The 21,429-nt window shown below is 39.8% G+C and overlaps 1 protein-coding gene across 1 annotated transcript; it reads right to left on the bottom strand.

The window, feature by feature from the left end:
* Positions 1-1,979: 1,979 nt before the first annotated feature.
* sh2d4ba (SH2 domain containing 4Ba) lies at positions 1,980-19,477 on the bottom strand. The gene is made up of 8 exons (XM_036575317.1): positions 19,326-19,477; positions 18,015-18,203; positions 17,607-17,754; positions 12,600-12,738; positions 10,751-11,051; positions 9,013-9,140; positions 6,341-6,561; positions 1,980-2,072 (listed from the first exon to the last, which is right to left on the bottom strand). The coding sequence occupies exons 1-8, from the start codon at positions 19,475-19,477 to the stop codon at positions 1,980-1,982; spliced, it is 1,371 nt and encodes a 456-aa protein (XP_036431210.1).
* Positions 19,478-21,429: the final 1,952 nt, after the last annotated feature.

Raw genomic sequence — 21,429 nt, 5'->3', positions numbered from 1 at the left:
CCAATACCTACAAAATACCTAGTTGCTCTTTATGTCAACAAGAAAATCATACAATCCATGAATAACAATGCTCTGGATTTGCATGATTCTCTTTAGTTACTGTTTTAGTTACTGTTTATAATGTAGTAATGAGCAGCCAGTCAACTACTGGGTAGAAGAAGGTTTAATAAGAGCATTAGAAGTACTCTGGAAAGTGTCTAGCTCACCTTAGATACTATTAAATGATGAAGTCATAAGCAGATAGTTAATTAGTAGTTATTGGCTTGATGAGTTAGTTACCAAATAATTGCTTGATATGGCTTAATTAGGGCAAAATAACAGGCTCCTAAAACATTGTGCAAAAGATTATGATGTACAATATATAAGGAAATGCTCAGGAAGATGCTTAATTCACCCTAGTTACATGTCAATAAAGTAGTAATAAGCAGCCTGTTAATTACTGGGTTGAGAAGTCTTAATAAGAACATTACAAGTACTCTGAAAAAAGTGCCTAGATCACCTTAGGTACTGCTAAATAATGAAGTAATAAGCAGACAATTAATTAGTAGTTATTGGCTTGATGAATTAGTTACCAGGTATTTGCTAGATAAGGCTTAATTAGGGCAAAATAACAGGCTCCTAAAACATTGTGCAAAATATTATGATGTACAATATAAGAAAATCCTCTGGAAAATGCTTAATTTATCCTAGTTACTTCTTAATAAAGTAGTAATAAGCAGCCTGTTATTTACTGGCTGCTGACTTGTGAAGCATATTGCAAATGCATTATAATGTCCCCCTATGCCTATTACTGTGCTACTGTAAGCTAACTCAGTGATAATAAACTAGCTCATATTTACACCACTAACATTAGCTAGTCTATTTGTTCTGATGCTCAAAGTTTCAGGCCATCATGCTAACATGTTAGCATGTTAGCCAGCATTTTTTTGTACATTGCACCAGGTTGTTTTGTGACATCAAAAATATGTTTACAAATGGCACCTCACCAATCATTTTCACACAGAAGTACATATTGATGCTGATGTAGCAAAGTCAACCAAATACAAAGACATTTTGGAGTGCAGGAAGTCTTTATTGCCTTTTCTACAGCTTTTTCTTTCAAAAATAAGAATTGAATTTGTTACGGTTTGAGTCTTGTTACAACCAAATCTTTGTGAGGAGCATTAAAAGGTTTTTGCCTTGTGCACATGCTTATTTGAACTGAACCAACTCATTTCATTTTTTGTTATCAGACCCATTTATCTGGCATGACAAGACTGAGCTCTGAAATTATGCCTCCTTTCCAGAAGCCTGCTATTTTTTCCATCTACATCTGTTCTGGTTAAAGTGACGCTCAAAATTAACCAAATTAAAAAATGTAACCATTACTACATCTGATGTAAAAAGGCCTACTCACCTCCCACAGTGGTTCCACAGCAGTCTCTAGAGTGAGATTTTCCAGTTTAAAGAGTAGGAAAACCCCCTTCTGATGATGCGACTTGAAGGAGGGAGATGTCTTGAACAACTTGGGGTGGATACATGAGGGCAGGCTGTTTTAGCTGGCTAATGAAAACAGAAGCCATATAGCTAATGTTACTGCTAGGAAGTTGAATATCATGAACTATGATGTACTTGTGTGATGCATGTTGGGTATTGTAGTGAGAGAACATTGATGGATGAAAACACAAAAAAAGGAACCAAATCGTTATTTTTTCCAAACTGATGAGCTGAGAGAAGCATTGCTGTTGTGCGGAATATTTCATAACATAACAAATAACATGCTAGTTATGGGCCGGAATGCCACTTTAGGCCACATTTCAACAAAGTTCATGCACTGCTGTCCACAGGTTCAGTAAAACTTTCTCCACACCTGGCCTCCATTGCTTGTACCTTTTGGAATACATTGGCTTGTGGGTTCACTAACATGTTGCTTTTAGCACTACTTTTAATGGCCAAAGTCACCATTATAAGTGTTACGGGGTCCAGTGGAAGGTCAGTAGTTATGAGAACAGTCCACCATAGTCTCCAGAGGATGAAGCCTGTTTGCATGCATCCTGTAACAGCTCCTTCCCAGTGGTGGTAATGACTTCCTCCTAAAAAAGAAAGAGGGTGAGTTATGCATTAACATCAAATGGGTCAAGGTCCTATTTGCATTCTGGCAAGGCTAACAATCAAGTGACAATACACACAGTTATCACTATGTTAGAAAAAATAGTGTCAGGGACAGTTTCAGAGTAGCATGCTGAGTCAAAGTAGCTTCAGCTCTGCAATCTGCAGTGCTGTGAAAAAAGTATTTGCATCCCCTCCCGCTTTCTTGTTTTTGCATATTTACCATATTTAAATAATTGTTTTGATCGTCAGACAAAATTCCACATAAAATAAGGTCAACCTGAGTCAAGTAAAATCAAAATGCAGTTTTTAAATCACTGTTTTATTTATTATTATCAAACAATTAATCAAATTTTGTTGATCTCTGGAATCAGTTAAACCATAGACAACCAGGCTTGATTCCTGCCAGTCCTGTTGAATCTAAACATCACTTAAATAGAGCCTTTCCAGCAATGTGAAGCAGGCTAAAAGATCTTAAATGGCAGCACACCATGCTGCAAGCAAACGAAATTCCAGGAGGGATAAGAAAGAAAGTATCTCAGTCTGGAAAGGCTTACAAAGGTTACGAAGGCCATAAAGCCATTTCTAAAGCTCTGGGACTCCAGTGAACCACAGTATCTACAACTGGAGAAAGCTTGGAACAATGGGGAAACCTCCCACAAATGGCTGGCCTACTGAAATTCCTCCAGCACAGGAAGTCACAAAAGAACCCAGATGACATTTAAGGAACTGTAGGCCTCACTCGCATCAGAAAGGTTAGTGTTCATGATTCCACCTTTAGAAAGAGACTGGATAAAAATGGTATACATTGTGAGGCAGAAACCACAAGGAAAATAAAGCCACTTCTGACATTTGGCAAAAACATTGTAGTGACCTTTTGGAGCCTTTTGGAATACTGTTCTGTGGACTGGTGAGCCAAAAGCATCTTGGAAGACAGGGATCCCTTTATATCTGCCTTAAAATTAACACTGAACTTCATGAAGAGAACATAATACCAACAGTGAAACATGGTGGTGGTAGTGTTATCTACAAGAAACTCCTGCAAGAGAATGTCCACTCATGAGTTTGATATGAAGCTCAAGCATAATTGGGTCATGTGGCAAGACAGTGATCCAAAGCACAAGAGCAAGTCCATCTCTGAATGGCTCAAAAGAAAGAAAATAAAGTTTCTTGAGTGGCCTAGTCAAGGTCCTGACTTGAACCCCTTGAGGGATGCTGTGGCAGAACTTCAAATGGCAGTTCATCCTCAGAATGTGGCCAATTGTGTGGCTGAATTAGAGCAATTCAGAAAAGAAGAGTTTGGGCAAAATTCCTCTATAGCGATGTGAAAGACTGATCTCCAGTTATAGGAAGCTTTGGTGACACAACCAGTATCACAGTTCCTTCCATAAATCAAACAATCATTTAAAAACAGTGTTTTGTGGGTTCTCATGTTCTCCTTGTCTTATCTTACACTTTGTTCAAGGGTCTGAAACCATTTAGTGTGATAAATATGCAGAAACAGAGAAAACAGGCTGTGTCCTAGAATAGGTGTGGCTCTCCGTGTGATTTATCACAACTGGCTAAGACCTGTCATATGTATTCAATGTAAAACCCCAATATGTCTTACAAAGTCTACTCAATTCTCCTTTGCATACTCTTACTTCCATTTTAGGCTTGGGGAATAGAAGCCCTGCTGACAGTGGTACAATACGCTCTGCATTAGCATATAACTAACGTCAGAGATATCATAGTTTACGCCTCCGTCTCTGGCGGCTGGTGGAAATATGTATCCATGGTTACACAGGGGCTGGTGCAGTGAAGTGTGGATTATTCAGACAACCATGAAAGCATTCAGTTAGAAAACTTACTACATCGTGATTGATGTATATTCCCAGCACTTCCTGCATATGGGCAGCACATGAACTCACATTCTTTAACTTTCTTAAAATAGCCAGTTGTGTAATAGCAGACGTAGGTGGCCAGTTAAGAACTTATAACAATGCATTCTGCAGTCTTAAACTATAGCATTGCTGTTTTGGTGGCAGCTGCCTCAAGGCAGAATGAAGATGTCGCCGCTGAATGTTCATTGCTGTCCCACCTGCAGATGGGCAGGCTTCTGTTCACAGAAGGCCTCTAATTGGGCTAGTTTCCCAGACCCAAATTAGGCCTAAGCCTAAATTAAGTAGCCATTTTAAGTAGCTTGTAACTCACTCAATCACTCATTGACCGACTGACTGATTGACAGACATTCTCATTCACTCCCATTTATAAGACTAACATTTTTCCACACTAGCAGTCAAACATCTGATATTGCTGTTTTATCTTAATCTAGGCTTAATCCCAGCCTACAAAACTGGTCCACTGTGTGGAGCACTGAGTTGGTGTCTTTTAGAGCAGAACAATGCAATAAAAAAATTTAAAATTGTGTTGAATTAGAATTTTGTTGACAGTTATTGAGCCCCTGAAAGGAGGTGGTGTATTATTTTAGATAAAAAGTCTGGAGTGCAACAGGCACTATGTGGTCAGCACTTGATACTCTAAAGTGAGCAGTAAATACTAAATGCTAAGCACTTGTTAGTATGTGGTGAGCACTTGATACTATCAGGTGAGCACGCGATACTATGTGGTGAGCATCAGATACTATGAGGTAAGCACCAGATCCTATAACAAAATGTGTTTCTCTGGTACTCACCTGATATAGTATATGGTGCTCACCACACAGTATTGGGTGCTCACTTAATAGTATCGGCTGTATACCACGTAGTATATGGTGCTCATCTGATAGTATCGGGTGATCACCACATAGTACCGGGAGCTCAACTCATAATATTGGGTGCTCACCACGTGGTGTTTAGTGCTTACCAGTTGATATGTGGTGCTCACAAGAAAATACCACACATCCCTTCAGGGACGTAGACAGAAGATATTGACACTTTTTTCTTTTCAGTTAATTTAGAGCAAATATTTGATCATTTGAATTAGAACAATGGAAAATAATATCGATTCAATACATACATAACTTTTTTCTTGCTTTCTTAAATTACATTTTAATTAGTTCGGGCTTTGATTTCCACAAATGTGGCACTAATGCAGATTTAAGATTGTCATTGCTGTTGATGCTTAAAGGGACATCCAGCCTAGAAATGGAGTTAAAAATGTTGGAACTACTTTACAATAAGTCTACCCTTATAAAAATCATGAAGGTTTAAAATTAGTTTATTAATGTTTTTTAGGTCATAAACACCTATGTTACTGTTGCCCTTCTTATTGATTTGTTCTAACTGCTTATTAATGTTTAAACATATTTGTGATCCAATTAATAACCATCAACAAACTCATTTTAAACCATTCATATGTCCTTTATAATGGTAGTCTTATTGTAAAGTAGTGCCAAAATTGTTGTTATGCAGTATTTTGTAGTGCAGCATTGTGTCCTTCAGCCTCAGTTGGACATAATTCACAATTTTTATAGTTTTTATAGTTTTCATCTTTCAGTTCACCAGTGTTCTCTTACTATAATACCAAGAATGCATGACACCAATATATCATACAACCATTGAAAATCCTGACTGCAAGCCACTGATCTATAGGCGTATATATACAGCCAAGCTAGCATTAGTGTAACTCTTCCATCAGCTATTGGTCCAAATTGTAAAACCATTATTAACAGCAAAATGTAATTTGGCACAAAGTGGACTACAGAGACACGTTTTTTCAGCCATGACAGAAGCCAAACTGAGGTAAGTTGTCTCGATAGCTAGATACCTTGCTAACTTTAACTTTTAGCTTGTTGTCCTCTTATCTGATGAGTCATTTCTGTCATAGAGCAATGTATGTTTTCCATCGTAGTTCCTAGTAGTTGGCTTCCTAGCAGTTATGTTAGCATTCTGCCTTTCTAAGGAAAAGGCAAAAAAGAATCCACTTTGAAGACGACATAGTTTTTAAAAAAGTTCCTCCCACCTTTAAGACACATCATCAGAGGGGCTTTTCCTAGTATTTAAACTGTAGCATCTCACTGTAGGATTCAAGTAAGCATGTTAACAATACATAGTATATCTTTATGAAGTTGTGGTTAAATGTTTTATTTTGGAGTACCCCCTTAATCCATTAACATAAATGGACCCATCCTGCCCCTCATAAACTACTCGAGTTTGAAACTGAAGTTGTAACAGGTACAAATTTTATATGTTCACATTTAGGTCAGATGACTCACAGACAGATAACATAGCGTGTGAACTTCTGCATGCTCTGTTAGCCTTAAGCTAGCTACCTTGTGAAAGTTGATGAGGTCAGTAAGAGTGGCGTGGCGGTTCTGGTCGACTCCCAGAAAACTGTAGTAGTCCCCAGAGGCGTCGATAAGGAAGTGCTTGAAGCCACTGGCTGTGCGATATGACAGCGTATAACCCCAAATCCTCTCACTGACACGGACCAGGAAAGATCCTTCAGCCTCGTTCTTCAGTAACTTCTCAGATTCCTCTCTGGTAATGATTCCTGCAGGGGAGAAATACAGCTGTGAGATAAGAATGATGTCTTTAAAGGCATATTTTTGGCATAGTTGCCTGAAATGTCCATCATCAATATGGCTATTTAAGTTTCTATCATTAGTATGAATGTTTAAAATAGCTGCGTTTATAGGTTCCTTGTTATAGCAAATCTTTAGAATATAAAATTTTAGAGTGTACTTCACTGTTATACTGGCAGAAATGAAGAAGACAATAGGACCAGTTTCAGACTAGCCAAATAATTTGTTTACTGTGATGATGCTTCGCCAAACCACATGAGGAGACACGAATTCACCGGGTAGATTGTGACTGAATGGTTTGAGGGATGAAGTTGCAGGTGAAAGATATGACGACTCTGAGTGGTTCTGTTCAAACGGTGAGTGATTTATTTACAGACGTGAAAAACATACAAAAGAAAAACGAAAACAAACAGTAGTCAAAATATTAACCCTGACTCAATAGCAGCACAGGTAAGCATATGTAGTTCTAGGCCGCAAGGCCATAGAACTACACTTCTGACTGGCTCGACTCACATCTCCCTCAGCTGCCTCTCAGTCTGAGATGAGTACTATCAACCCTCCTTTACTAAACCTCTCCCATACTTCTTATAGGATTAGCCCCGCCCCTGTATCACCTGAGCCAACCCATTCCACTCCACAGGGGTGTCGCTATCCTCTAAGAGTGGGTTAAAACAAGGGTCAATACAACCATGATCTAATACAATCAATATCATAAGGCCCTTGGTAGGTTATGTTACTGGTAAAAGTGTTTTCAATACAATGCCCACATTTATTGACCTGTCTCACTTTCTTTTCTAGGACCTAGGTTGAAGACATCACCCCTCCCATGAGCTAGCCATGGGCACACTCATGAGTGAGCTCAGTCTGCTCTGCCTCCCTTTTGATGACTCTTCTAGGGAACAGACAACAGGTGAGTATTCCAGGTAGGTGTACAGGTAAGTATTACACACACATCGACAGTCTCACAGTGTCTGGTGATGGGCAATGCTTGCCCCATATGAACAACAACTCCAACAAAACTTGCTTGTTAGTATTGATATGAGCTCCACTCACCAAGTGAAGGAATCTGTCTTTCATAAAAGCAGGCCACACATGATAAAGTCCTGTCCTGTTGTAATCCTGTCATCTCTTTACTAGAAAGCAAGCTGAGGAGTTTCCATGTCCGAACCAGCTGTGTAATTCTAACCTTTTAGCTGTGCACTTGTCTGTGTGTACATAACCTTATCTAGAGCCCTACATTAAGATAAGAAAGGACCGTGTTGAGCCCCTTGTTCCAGTGGAATTTCTGACACTTGCCAGCCTATTAATCAGCTTTCTTGTCAATTAAGCAGCGGTCACCCACTATGACCCATTCTGACAAGACAAAGCTGTGGGATTTGTGCCAGTAATTAGCCTAGTAAAGCCTCTGAATTATTTAGGACTCCCCTCCATTCCTCTCTCCTGACTGTCACTAGACACACGCACACACAGCATTGCCGTCCAACTGTCTGTTAGGGAGTCTCCAGTTGCAAAACCAGGCCATCTGTTCTCCACTCCATTGCGTTCTCTTTGTGCATTGTAGTACGTGCAGGAGGGAAAAGGTCAACCTTGTTTTCCTGCTTAAAGGGTGCTGATAGATGTCTACATGCCTGCTGTGTAGTCAGCACTTTGCAGAACAATGTCATTACAATTGAATGGTTTAATGGTTTACACTCAGAAAAACAATGTACAAATGGAATAGCCAGTCACTGGTCATGCATGGATCTTGCACTGTTAGAAATAAAGGTACTTTGCAGGTACATTTTTTTTGTTTATCAAGGTACAAACAATGTAAATGTTCCCTCTAAGGTGCAACAGTGGTTTTAAGGTCCAATTGTGCACCTTAAATAATTTTTCTCAGTGGGAAAAGAACATATTTGCACCTTTTCATAAGCTGATGTTTTAAAACAGAACAATGACATAAAAAGCCTGGAGACGAGACCCACACCCCCAGGGTTTGTGGAGTCAACTTTCAATGGATGATTATGATATTCAACAATATCATTTCAATGGATTATGGTACAATTATGTTCCCTGACTAAAGGTACTGAGATGTACCCTTGAGGGAACCAACCCAGTGACAGTTTAGTACTTTTTTTTCTGAGATTGTGCCTTTAAATTTGTATATTGAATATTTTGATACTGTGGGCTCCATCATAGGCTGCACTGGAGAGCTTAGGGGGGTGTAGCCATACAAAGTTTCTCTTGGGATGTGCCACACTCCCAATGTAAAAATGCACTGTTGCTGTTGTGTTGTGTGGTTTCATGGTAGTGGTGTTTATTAGAGCAGTTGTGTCTGATTAGATGGGCTTTGCAGTTAACTAGTAGTTTAAAAATATTAAGATTAAAGGGGCTATATCCTATATACTATGGCACCTTTAGTCGCAATACAATCATCTTACCATGAAACCATGGGGCGATGGTGTCACTATTGCGTTCATAACCAGCCCGCTTGGGCTTCTGGTCTTCACAGAACCATAAAATGACAGACTCTCTGGAGCTCGGACGAGGACAGCGCACCCAGGCAGGGCTAGGGAGAGAGAGACATAGGGATACATAGGGAGAGAGGGAGAGAAAGAGATAGAGAGAGCAATGACAACAAGACATATTGTGAATGTAATAGAACAACATAATGCTAATATATGGAGGAACATTAATAAAGTTAACAATGGTCCAAAATGACTTAATAAAATAAAATCTAGTTGCCCTGACTTACATTGAGAGCTAAGAAACTTTCAGTGCACGACATGTTAAAATGTAACTTTTTTTATTATTATATTTTCCTCAAATGTCTACCCAATTTAGTCATATCCTATTCCACCCACTAGTTAGAATCACACGTTACCACCAGCACAAGGAGGGTGAAGGCTAGCACCAGCTTCCTCTGAGACCTGTGAAGCCAGGCACTGCATCTTTTTGAACTGCCGCTCATGCAACGTCATTGGACGGCTGAACATGCTCATAGGAAAAAGCCAATGCCAGAAGTGTTAAGTCAGCTAACAGACACCTGCACTGACTAGCACCGGCTGGGAGATGGGGGGAGAGGGGGGCCATCCCACCCACCCAGAGAGAGCGAGGCCAATTGTGCTCTCAAGGACTCCTGGCCATGGATGGCTGTAGCATAACCAGGGATCGACCTCGCGATCTCCCTATGACAATGCTTAGATGGTTGTGCCACACAGAGCCCTAAGAATGTATCTTTGAGTGTAAGAAATGAGGTTTTGAGTTTTGCTGTGACAATGACAATGTGTATATATAGAACCATCACTGTTATAACAAATCCCAAAACCTTGTATCTCCAATAAGAAAAGTTCTCAATGTCTAGCTGTCATATACAGTTGTATAGAAGAGTGTGACTATCCCTCTAACACTGATGTTTTGTTGATTTTCTAAGTGGAAATAAACCTAAATATGGCATTTTCTGCAAATTTTAGTGCACAATTTATTTGCTGAGTTTAACGTGTTGGGAAAAAAAAAACAATATATAAAATGTGCCATATCAGTAGTTTTATTTTTTCCCAATTTCTTAAATTCATCAAATAAACAGTAATAGAGCATTAAAATTTGCAGAATTGTGTCCTTTGTAGAGGGCGGCACGGTGGCGCCTCACAGCAAGAAGGGCCTGGGTTCGATTCCCGGCCAGGCGCCCAGGGTCCTTTCTGTGTGGAGTTTGCATGTTCTCCCCGTGTCTGCGTGAGTTTCCTCCGGGTACTCCGGTTTCCTCCCACAGTCCAAAGACATGCAGTCAGGCCAATTGGAAATGCTAAATTGCCCCTAGGTGTGAATGTGTATGTCTGTCCGTCTGCCCTGCGATGGACTGGCGACCTGTCCAGGGTGTATCCTGCCTTCTGCCCAATGACAGCTGGGATAGGCTCCAGCACCCCACCGTGACCCAGAAGGATAAGCGGTTTAGATGATGTATGTATGTATGTGTCCTTTGTAGAGGTTGTGTTAAGTTCTTTATACTTTGAAAATCAATAAAACTACAAAACACTGCAAAAATATTTTGACATATAATACCTATATGTCATATAGTCCAGCAAAAACTTTTACTATGGGTAAAACTCTCCCAGAAAAGACATAGTAGGTAGGCATATTCTACCCAGTGGTTCTGATTTGTGTAACGTGGTGCCTGTTCACCTGTCCATCAGCGGCTGGGTCACTATGGTGCTGTGTCTGCGACTCTGTCTCCGGCGGTACAGGGGTGGAGCTGCAGGCTGGAGGCCGGGCCGAGGACGGTCTTCGCTGCAAGGTGGCGATTTTGCCGTCTGCTCTATGGTGGCGCTATGCCTCCTGATAACATGAGGCTGTTGTTGGAAGTGCCCGCTGAGGCCTGCCACATGGCCTTGCTCGATGGCTCGGATGGACTGCCGTTTATACTCATCTCTTGCCCACCGGGCCTTCTTCTTCATCTCCTCGTCTGCCGCCTTAGAGCGACGCACTAGGGAGAGATAATTGATTGGATATTATTTTACCATATTGAGGATGAATAGATAGAGGCCATGCAATTTTTAATATTTACATATGGAAAAGTTAGATATGTACAGAATAGAATACATTTGGAATAATTAAAGAATTCTACTTTTGTTATTAGAAACTGCAGCCCATCTGTGGATGTATAATTTGTGTTAACCATTCTCAAATTCTCAAAGCCACTCTTGGCCTCATAACAGAGCCACCCACTACCATACCACTATCATGTCAGTGTTGAGAACGGTGAACCTGCCAAATAATATCTGGGCAGCAATAGTCCTGTAAACTGACCAATAGTGCAGAGGGTAAAGGGTTGGTGATTAACTGTGCAAGATAACAGGCTACACTGTGTAATTGTACACCCATATAGGGGACCTATAAGGTAGGAGGAGCTCATAAAGTGGCCAGTGATTGGAAGTCAAAGATGGGGACTAGAGTTGTACTGAGGTTGCACGTTGCCTTCTTCGCATCTAACTGATTTGTGACTCAACTTTGACTCAAAACTAAAGTCTTAGAATTATACTGAACTAACTTTGTTTGCACTGATTCATCAGACTTTTCTAGCAGGTGTTAAACTGACCCTCTGTCTATTACAGTGAACCCACCCATAGGGTAAACTGTAACACTGCACTTCCCGTCATTTTCTGTGGAATTGTACATGAAGGGTAGATGCTAGAAACAATGTTCAAGTGTCTGTTTGTAGCAGAGATGTATATGTCACTTGTGTTAAAATATGATTATTTAAACTTAAATATTTTTAAAGTTATTCAACAAAAAACCTCAATGTGTTAGGTTGTGCCCCAGTTTCCCCTACAAACTGAATAAAATGCAATTCTTTCGTTTCCAACCTTAGACTTTTCTGTCATAACTGTAACACTGTTCTGCTGCAACTCACAGTGGCGTCAGACTCAATACAGCTTCAAATAAAAAGGCTTTCATTATAGAAAAACCTTCTGTTTGATGGACAGAATGAAACACCACATGCAGTAAATGTGGTGTGTAAAGGAAAGAAACAACTTGAAACAGCTGTAGTTTGGATAGCAAGTATGCTAACTACTGCAAAAGCTCACTCAGCTAATCTATGTGTAGTTTTAGCAACAGATCTCATTAATTTAAAACTTCCTAGATGACCATTAGCTGGATTAACGGTTATGCTAGCTAGTTAGAATACTGGCTATATGAACTACAAACCAACCAATGCTTTTAAGTTGTTTTGCCTTCTTAAACATCTCTAGTGGAAGTACAAAGTAAGTGTTTCTAATAAAGTGGAGTTGCATATTAATATTGATCATAGCTTGTACATCTCGAATGTTTTTTGTAGCATGTGGGATTTGTTAAGCATTGTTTTTTGAAGCGTTACTGCACTGGGACCACAAAAAAGAAAAGAAATTTAACAAGATAGGAAAACAGCAGGTGTTGCAGGTTAAGTAAAAGACATAATGATATGTGCAAAGACGTTTGCTGGATGAATGTAAATGAGATGTGAAGCAAAGGAAAAGCTAAAAGAGGTACTCGCATTGTTCCTCCCACTCCTTATTATCCTGTTCACTTTTCTTTCGCTCCTGCTCCAGGGAGATGTAGAGCTCTCTTGCTCTTTTCTCCTCTACACGTCGTACCTCTTCCTCCCCTTTCTGCCTCTCCTCTTCCTCTCGTTTCTGCATGCAAAGCACAGACTTGTTGACACACAGTCACCTCTGCAAAAAATGGTTAGCATGGGATCAAATGAGCAATCACCTTTTGACGCTGCCTTAATGTACCATGCATGTCTCAACAGGCCTGATTATTTAGGGATGCTAATCACGTGCTAGTGCTAATAGCACTGATAAATACGAGCCCATGGTTCATCGTCTACGTAGTGGAAATAATTTGGCCGAATAATTCAGGCCCAGGGGTTTGACTTGTGGCCGTTTGGTAATGAGCCAATTAAACTTTGTCGGGATGTAATTACCGCAAAGGTGCTGTTTTGGAACAGAGGAGCATCGGCTGGACTGTTACAATAAAGTGAAAGTACTAATTCTCATTAGAATGGGAGATAAACCAGCATGCAGGATTACAAGCCAGCACACAACTTTATTGTCATGGGAAAACAACAGATTGTTGCTACTGAGCAGGAGAAAAAAACAAAACAAAACAAAACAGGAAAATTGTTAATCCACACATCAATAAACATGTCTGTAGAGGAACTCTCAGAGCCTTCTAGGCCTTCAGGGAAGGCCTAATGATTTCCAGAATCTAAACAAAATATTCATTTTAATTCAATAGGAATTTTTGAGTCATGTTTGTGTTTAAACTCTTTAAGAATTGCAATACTACTGTTAAATCACTGTTTCATTTAGGGCTGAATCAATATAGACAGAAATACCCAAAGCAGAATTTTGCATCCAGTCAGAAGTGAACACTCCCATTGGTTAGGACTTCAGGAGTGGGACCAAGTTTGTGAGAAAAAACTTCACTCTAGGCCTTCTGAAAGTTCTAGATACATCATTGGCCATGTGTACAGGCCAGAGACTAACCAGGTTTCAGTTAGTTGTTAGAAATGGAAAACAGTGGAAGCTCTATGCCAGAACTGAAAGACTCAAGCCACATTTACATGCAGCCTAATAATCTGTTAATAACCTGACTAATAGCTCAATCGGGATAGAATACGTCCATGTATACACCACAATCAGAATAGGCTAATCCAATTGAGGCCAACTGAAATCAAACCGCTGGTTGTCTTACTCTGACTGGACTCACGTGATGCTTGTTGTGATGGTAACATCTACACTGAGGGGTATTTTATGTATGCACATCATTTTGGATCAGATTACTTGTAGTGAGCATGTAAACTGAGATTTTCCATCAGATTGTTGAGTAGAGTGAGAATAAACACCTCAGAAAAAAACGTTAATGTACATCGCTGTTAGCTTAGTGCTAACATACCAATTGATTCGCATAGGGATGCTAGCAGAATTGATCTTCATCGTAGAGGTGGGTTTTTTGTTATGGCCCAAACTGACGGCTAATAGTCTCTGATGTTTCCTATAATGATCAAGCCATTATATTTAGAGGTAATGACTTTTACAAGAACAAGCTGGTGTTCTTCCTAATCAAACCGCCAATGTAGATATAGCAAGCAATCCCGCTTTGTTCTTTTCACCACAATTCATGTCAGCTTCTTCAACAATCCATTCAGAGATTTCCGTAAAGGATTGGGAGAGAAAACAGTTAAAAGTTTAATGACTCAGCGCTATCCAGCAGGGAGGCCGATCTGTGCGCGGGCCGTGATAAACGAGCTCTCTAATATTTGACGAGTTTCTTAAGAAGATCTCATTACTGGGTTCTAAATAATCTGGGACCATCAAGGCCTCAATGGGGATCTATTGAGCAGATGATATTGAAAAATGTAGCCCGTAGTACACTGTCTGCCCTCTCCCCGAAGCAAGCTCTCTTATCTCTTTCTTTCTCTCTCTGATAAAGTTTAGGAAGATAACACTACCCCTGCAGGGTCTGAATGAGGAACTGTTTGCCTTTTTGTAGTAGCTTTTTCTCTGCCTCTAACCTAAATTAATGTCAAACATGGTCTTCTATGCTAATATGAAATCTATTTGTCTTAACTACAAATGAGCCTAAATGCATCCTCCATCTGTGGCTAGAGAAAGCATGCCTCCATATACCTTTGGTCAGAAAATGACCAATGATGAATGGAGTAGAAGGTAGTTGACAAACTATACACGTCCATAGTGGTCCTGTAAGATAGATGAAACTCATAAAGTGGCCAGTGAGCGGAATAAAAAAGTATACATCCACAAGCACAGGACTGTGCAAAAGCCAGAGACCACTTCATTTATTTATTTTTCAGTCCAACCAGTGAGTACAAGTTATCGATCTTTCTGGAGATAGTTTGCAGAGATTCGATTTAAGATAATCTGCTTGCACAACAAGTAGAAAGTGAAAAGAAAACAAAGTAAACAAGCTTTTTTCCAACTAGTTAACTAGTTAAGATTTAGAGAAAATATCTCTTAACAACCATGCAAGACCTGGTAGACCACCAAAGTTGTCTTCATCCACTCTTTCAGAGAGAGGAGAAAGTCTTAAAGGGTCTGAAAGGACGTTTAGCTGTTGAGAAGCTATTACTACTAAAATGAGATCAAGAGGTCAAGCAAAAAGAAAGTTTGCAAATCAAACAGAAAAACCGCTGGTGTTCTCAGAACAATGGACTGGCCACCCCAGAACCTGAATCTCAACATCACTGAATGTGTTTTGGACTACGTGGGCTACAAGCAGAAAATGCCCAACCAACATCTAAGACTGAACTTTGGAGGTGTGGAAAAATATCTCTGCAGATTTCTTGACCAAAAACTGAAAGTGAGTCTCCCAAAAAGAATGGAAGTTGTAAGAAAAGTAATGTGTGGACACAGTAAATACTGGAAGAAATGGTCTCTGACTTTTGCACAGTACTGCACTTCAAAATTCTTTAATAAATTAATATATCTAAATATCTTCTGCTTACAGTGTTAATTCTACAGCTACGTCATAGCACACTTATCATAATTTGTCCATTTGTTTTATAGCAAAGCACTTAGAAAGTCACACAGCACAGGAGCCACTGTTTTCCCTGCTGAAGCAGAACACCCTCTTGCTGGATGCTTACTCAGATTGGGTATTGATTGCTCGATCTTTTGCTCATATCTCTTTGCTTCCAGTGAGATCTGGATGAATCCTCTCCATGACCCTGGGGGCCTAAACATTTCAGAGGCTGCTGGAGAGCAAAACATCTGGAAAATGAATTACTGTTAAATTACAGTGGTGCTTGAAAGTTTGTGAACCATTTAGAATTTTCTATATTTCCGCATAAATTTGATGTAAAACTTAATCAGATTTTCACACTAATTAGAAAAAACAGGTAAATGATCCAATAGTACATATATGTGAGTGACAAAATTATGTGAATGTTTAGGATTTGAAGGTGAAATTAGAGTCAGGTGTTTTCATTTAATGGGATGGCAAACAGGTGTGAGTGACTACCCTGTTCTTATTTAAAGGGATCTATCACAGATCATCACAACATGTGTTTGTAGAAGTGTATAATGGCACGAACAAAGGAGATTTCTGAGGACCTCAGAAGAAGAGTTCTTGATGCTCATCAGGCTGGAAAAGATTACAAAACCATCTCTAAAGAGTTTGGACTCCACTAATCCACAGTCAGACAGACTGTGTACAAATGGAGGAAATTCAAGACCCTGTTGCGCTCCCCAGGAGTGGTTGACCAACAAAGATCGCACCAAGAGCGAGGCGAGTAATAGTCTGCAAGATCACAAAGGAAACCAGGGTAACTTCTAAGCAACTATAGGCCTGTCTCACAGTGGCCAGTGTTAATGTTCATGACTCCACCATCAGGAGAACACTGAACAACAATAGTGTTCATGGCAGGGTTGCAAGGTAAAAGCTGCTGCTATCCAAAAAGAACACTGCTACTCATCTGCAGTTTGCTAAATATTATGTGGACAAGCCAGAAGGCTATTGGAACAATGTTTTATGGATGGATGAGACCAAAATATATCTTTTTGGTTTAAATGAGAAAGGAAAACACTGCATTCCAGGATAAAAACCTTTCCCATCTGTGAAACATGGTGGTGGTAGTATCATGGTCCAGGCTTGTTTTGCTGCATTAGGGCCAGGATGGCTTGCCATCATTGATGGAACAATGAACTCTGAATTATACCAGTAAATTCTAAAGGAAAATGTCAGGACATCTGTCCATGAGCTGAAACTCAAGAGAACATGGGTCATGCAGCAAGACAATTACCTTTAGCACACAAGTCGTTCTACCAAAAATGGTTAAAGAAGAATAAAGTTAATGTTTTGAAATGGCCAAGTCACAGTCCTAACCTGAAGCAAGCAGTTCATGGGAGGAAACCCACCAATATAACCGAGGTGAAACTGTTTTGTATGGAAGAATGGATTAAAATTCCACCAAGCCGATGTGCAGGACTATTCAACAGTTACTGTAAATGTTTAGTTGCAGTTATTGCTGCACAAGGGAGTCACACCAGGTACTGAAAGCAAAGATTCACATACTTTTGCCACTCACAGATCTGTAATATTGGGTCATTTTCCTTAATAAATAAATGACCCAGTCTAATATTTTTGTCCCATTTGTTTAATTTGGTTCTCTTTATCTACTTTTAGGACTTGTGTGAAAATCTGATGAAGTTTTAGATCAAATTTATGCAGAAATATAGAAAATTCTAAAGGGTTTACAAACTTCCAAGCACCGCTGTATATGTTCCATGTGCAAATCGCATTTTCTGACCCTGCAAGAAAGTGTCTTGCGTTTGTGCATGAAGGATTCTTCAGTTCTGGTCCTGGAGGTCAAGCGCCCAGCACAGTTTGGTGATTTCCCTGTTTCACCAGCCATCCAGGACCAAGAAGAACCTTGGTTTACATCACTCTCAGCTCAATCCTTGAATAAAAAATGTAACATCCCCATGAAATTATATCATTCCATTCGAAACCATAAATCAACAAGGAACCAGCTCACCTTCAGCTCCTCCTTTATGCGCTCCTCCTCACGTTTAGCTGCCTTCCTGTCCTCTGCTTCCTCCTTCCACTTTCCTGCTACCAGTCGGGCCTTTTCTTTAGCTACAGCGTCCCTGAACTTCTGCTTGATTTCTGCTTCTTTCTTTCGCCTGGGGAGAAAGAAAACATGAAATAATTTAATCTTTTGCCTAGCAACTGTTATCTATTGATAAATTACAAATTCTAATGTTATATTTATTTCCAGATTCCAAGGGTACATTCATATGATACATAGTGTAGATATAATTTATTTACAAATGTATTATAAATATTCTAGACTATCTACGGTATCTTTTGACCATAGTGGTCATGATTTTGACATGATATGTATTCCATTATTCTGTATCAGTAGAGGTCTCCTGTTACTCACCACAGCTCCTGAGCTTCTAGTTGGGCCTGCCGCCAGGCTCTCTCCTCGATCAGCTCTCTGATGATCTGCTCGTATGGTTTGTCTCCAGGAGCGTCCCCCATCACCCACACCCACACCTCACCATCACCACCATGGAGCCACTGGACCCTCTTTCTTCCACCTGGCATTGATGAATTCATGAATGCTGGTCTCAGAACAGTTTAACATTCTGTATCACTGGATTACAGAACTGGCTCTAGTCCTTTGGGGGCTCTAGGTGAGTTTTTTGGGGGGTCTTCCTTCTTGCTAGCTGATGTACTGTAAAGTTTGAGGCTGATTAATTATAATATAACTTCCACAAACTGTTTAAATTAAAGTCAGAGAATCTGTCTAAGATGAACATGCTTAGTACTCCACTACTACTTGCTGCCCACAAGCCAAAACAAATGACGTGACCTTAACATCGCAAAAAAAGAAACTTTTGGAGTCATACCATAAAAGGATACTTTTGATCCCTACAGAACCTTTCGCAACACTCCAGTTACCTCCAGACCTTGTAATATGCTTATTAAGTCCTGGCAAGATGCTAAATGGCTTATTATTATATTATTAAGCAGTAATTAATGGGTATTGAGTATTTTATAAGCATGATTAGTAAGTTCTAATAAGCCAGTAGTTAGCTGCTTGTTTCTGCATTATTAAGCAGTAAATAGGTAAATTGATCTTATGCATTTGTGTATCATACATAATCATTTCTTGCACAACATTTTAGATGTCCATTATTAAGCCTTTATCAACCCTTATCATGTCAAGCCAGTAACTACTAATTAACTAATTACTCTTTATGACATTTTTCATCCTTAATTTGTGTCAATTAAGCATTTTCAGAGCACTTGTTAAACTTTGTCAAGCCAATAGTTGGAAATTGACTCTCATTACTACATTACTATATAATTAAGCAATAACTACCATGTAATAAGCATTTTCCAACACACTTCATATCATATAGTGTTTTACTATATAGATCTTAACACCACAAATGAATGGCCTCTACCTTGTCTTGGCTTTTCCCAATTTTTTACCAAGTTTTTCTAGATTCATTTATCCAAGCCAGGAGCCATTGTGAACACACACAGGCACCTAAGGAAACCAGGTTTCTCTGTATGGCAAGAAGAGCCACAACACACTCATTATCACTATAGGGTATCATACCAACAATCAGCTCATGGAAGAAACCCAGCAACAGTTGTCTGCCATTTCTTAAAAGGCAGTCTGGAAGGGAGCACAGAATGTTGGCTGGACTCACCCTCTGGCTGAGGGGGAGGTGGGCACCTCTCCCAGCCATCCTCCTGATTCTCACGCTCCTTCCAGCGCCGCACCTGCTCCTGACGGATCTTGTAGAAGAGGATCTGCTTCTGTTCCTCATTTAACTCTGCCAGAAGCTCTGGCTCCACATACATGTCCCGAAGGATCTGCTGCATCATCTTGACCTTGGCCTTGGGTCCTCAGCTTGACCAGGCTGGGAAAGCTGCCAGAAGCATTTGGGGGGAAAAAAGTTTCTAATAAAGGGAAATTCATGCATAATTAAACCAAGAAGTCATTCAGATTGGCCTGATGTTCTGGAGAAACTTATTGAGTCAGAACTGTTTACAGTTGATAGGACCCAGACGTCTGAAGAGTTTAATGTGTCTAAAAGCCCCCTCACAGAAAGTTATAACATTAAATGGTTATGAATACGCTGCCTGAGACACTGTTTGACTTCAGATTTGAGATTAAATTTTGGCCTAAAACTTTCAAAAATATTCAAAAATGCTGATGGTGAAGTGACACATACAGGATGTAGCAAGGCAAAATAGTCCCCAAAAAACAGCGTGAAAACAGACCACTCTGAATGATTTTGTTTACATCTGAACAATGTAATCATGCAGAAAAAATTGAAACCTCTTAGATTAGCTAACATCCAAACCTTTGGTAATATTAACAAAGATGTTTACCTCTGTGGATGTCTGAATGTGGTGGTTCTGTGGCCATCCAAATTTACTTACATGTAATATTTCTGTTATTTTTTAGTCCACGCTTCAGTTCCTCATTATCAAAATCACATCACTTTTGTACAATTTTCTGTAATTACTGAATAGTAAGTCTTAATAACCAAATTAATAACTAACGTATAATAAGTCTAAGATTCAAGAGATTTACTGTAATGTGATCATAGCTTTAACAAACCTCAAATATTGTCAGGTTTAATCCAGAATCTTTATGCTAGCCATTGCTGTGGGTTCTTTAGATCCCTCTGTGTCAAGCCAGCAAGTCTCAAGTTGCTATGCCATTGAAGGGTGGACTGAAACTGAGCAGATCTTGAAGAATATGATGACCCAGAGCCATGGTCCCAAAACACGGTGATGAGTGTGGACAGTAAGACTTTGTCCTAGATGTAATGTCCCAAGCTCCTGCTTCCTTATGCTTTAGGGTGTCTGCTATGCACCACTGAATTGAAGAGTTCTGCAGAAGGACAGGTGGAGGCTTCTGTCAACCTATACTGCTCGAGGAAACAGATGCCAGTGCAACTGGATCCATGTAAGTGAGTGAGAGAGTAAGAGAGAGAGCAAGTGCTTGGTAGAGTCAGAGAATGATAATACATGCTGAACACCAGTGAGATGCGATGAGAGACAATAATAATGAGAATAATGAGAGAGCCTCTAAAATTACATGGTATATTTTTTTCACCATTATGTGAGCACCAGATAGTACCAGATAGTATCTGGTACTCACCTGATGGCATTTTACACTTACAGTATCTGGCACTCATCTCATAATATCTCATGCTCACCAAATAGTATTTGGCGCTCATCTGAAAGGACGTAGTTTATTTTTTTCACCAGGTAACAATCTGGTGTGCACCAGATACTTTGAGAGAGCACCAGATACCATATTGCACTCACCATATATTAACAGATAAGCATCAGATGCCATCATGTGAGCAGCTAGTACTATATAGTATCTCACTTGATGGCATCTGACGCTTATAGTATCTAGCACTCATCTCATAATATGTCATGCTCACCAAATAGTATCTGGCGCTCATCTGAAAGGACGTGGTAGTATTTTTTTCACCAGGCAATAATCTGATTTGCACCAGACACTATGAGAAGAGCACCAGATACCACCTTGTACTCACCATATATTAACAGACAACTTCAGATGCCATCATGTGAGCACCAGATAGTACTAGATAGTATCTAGTGCTCATTTGATGGCATCTGACGCTTACAGTATCTGGCGCTCATCTGAAAGGACTTGGTTGTATTATTCGGGTAATAATCCTGTGTGTACCAGATTCCATGAGGAGAGCACCAGATACTATCTTGTACTCATCATATATTAACAGATAAGCATCAGATGCCATCAGGTGACGCCAGATACTATCTGATCCCAT

The sequence above is a fragment of the Colossoma macropomum genome, unplaced genomic scaffold, assembly GCF_904425465.1.
Source record: "Colossoma macropomum unplaced genomic scaffold, Colossoma_macropomum, whole genome shotgun sequence".
NCBI classification, from domain to species: Eukaryota; Metazoa; Chordata; class Actinopteri; order Characiformes; family Serrasalmidae; genus Colossoma; species Colossoma macropomum.
The sequence above is the reverse complement of the archived record's forward strand: the minus strand, read 5'-3'. Positions and strand labels throughout refer to the sequence as shown.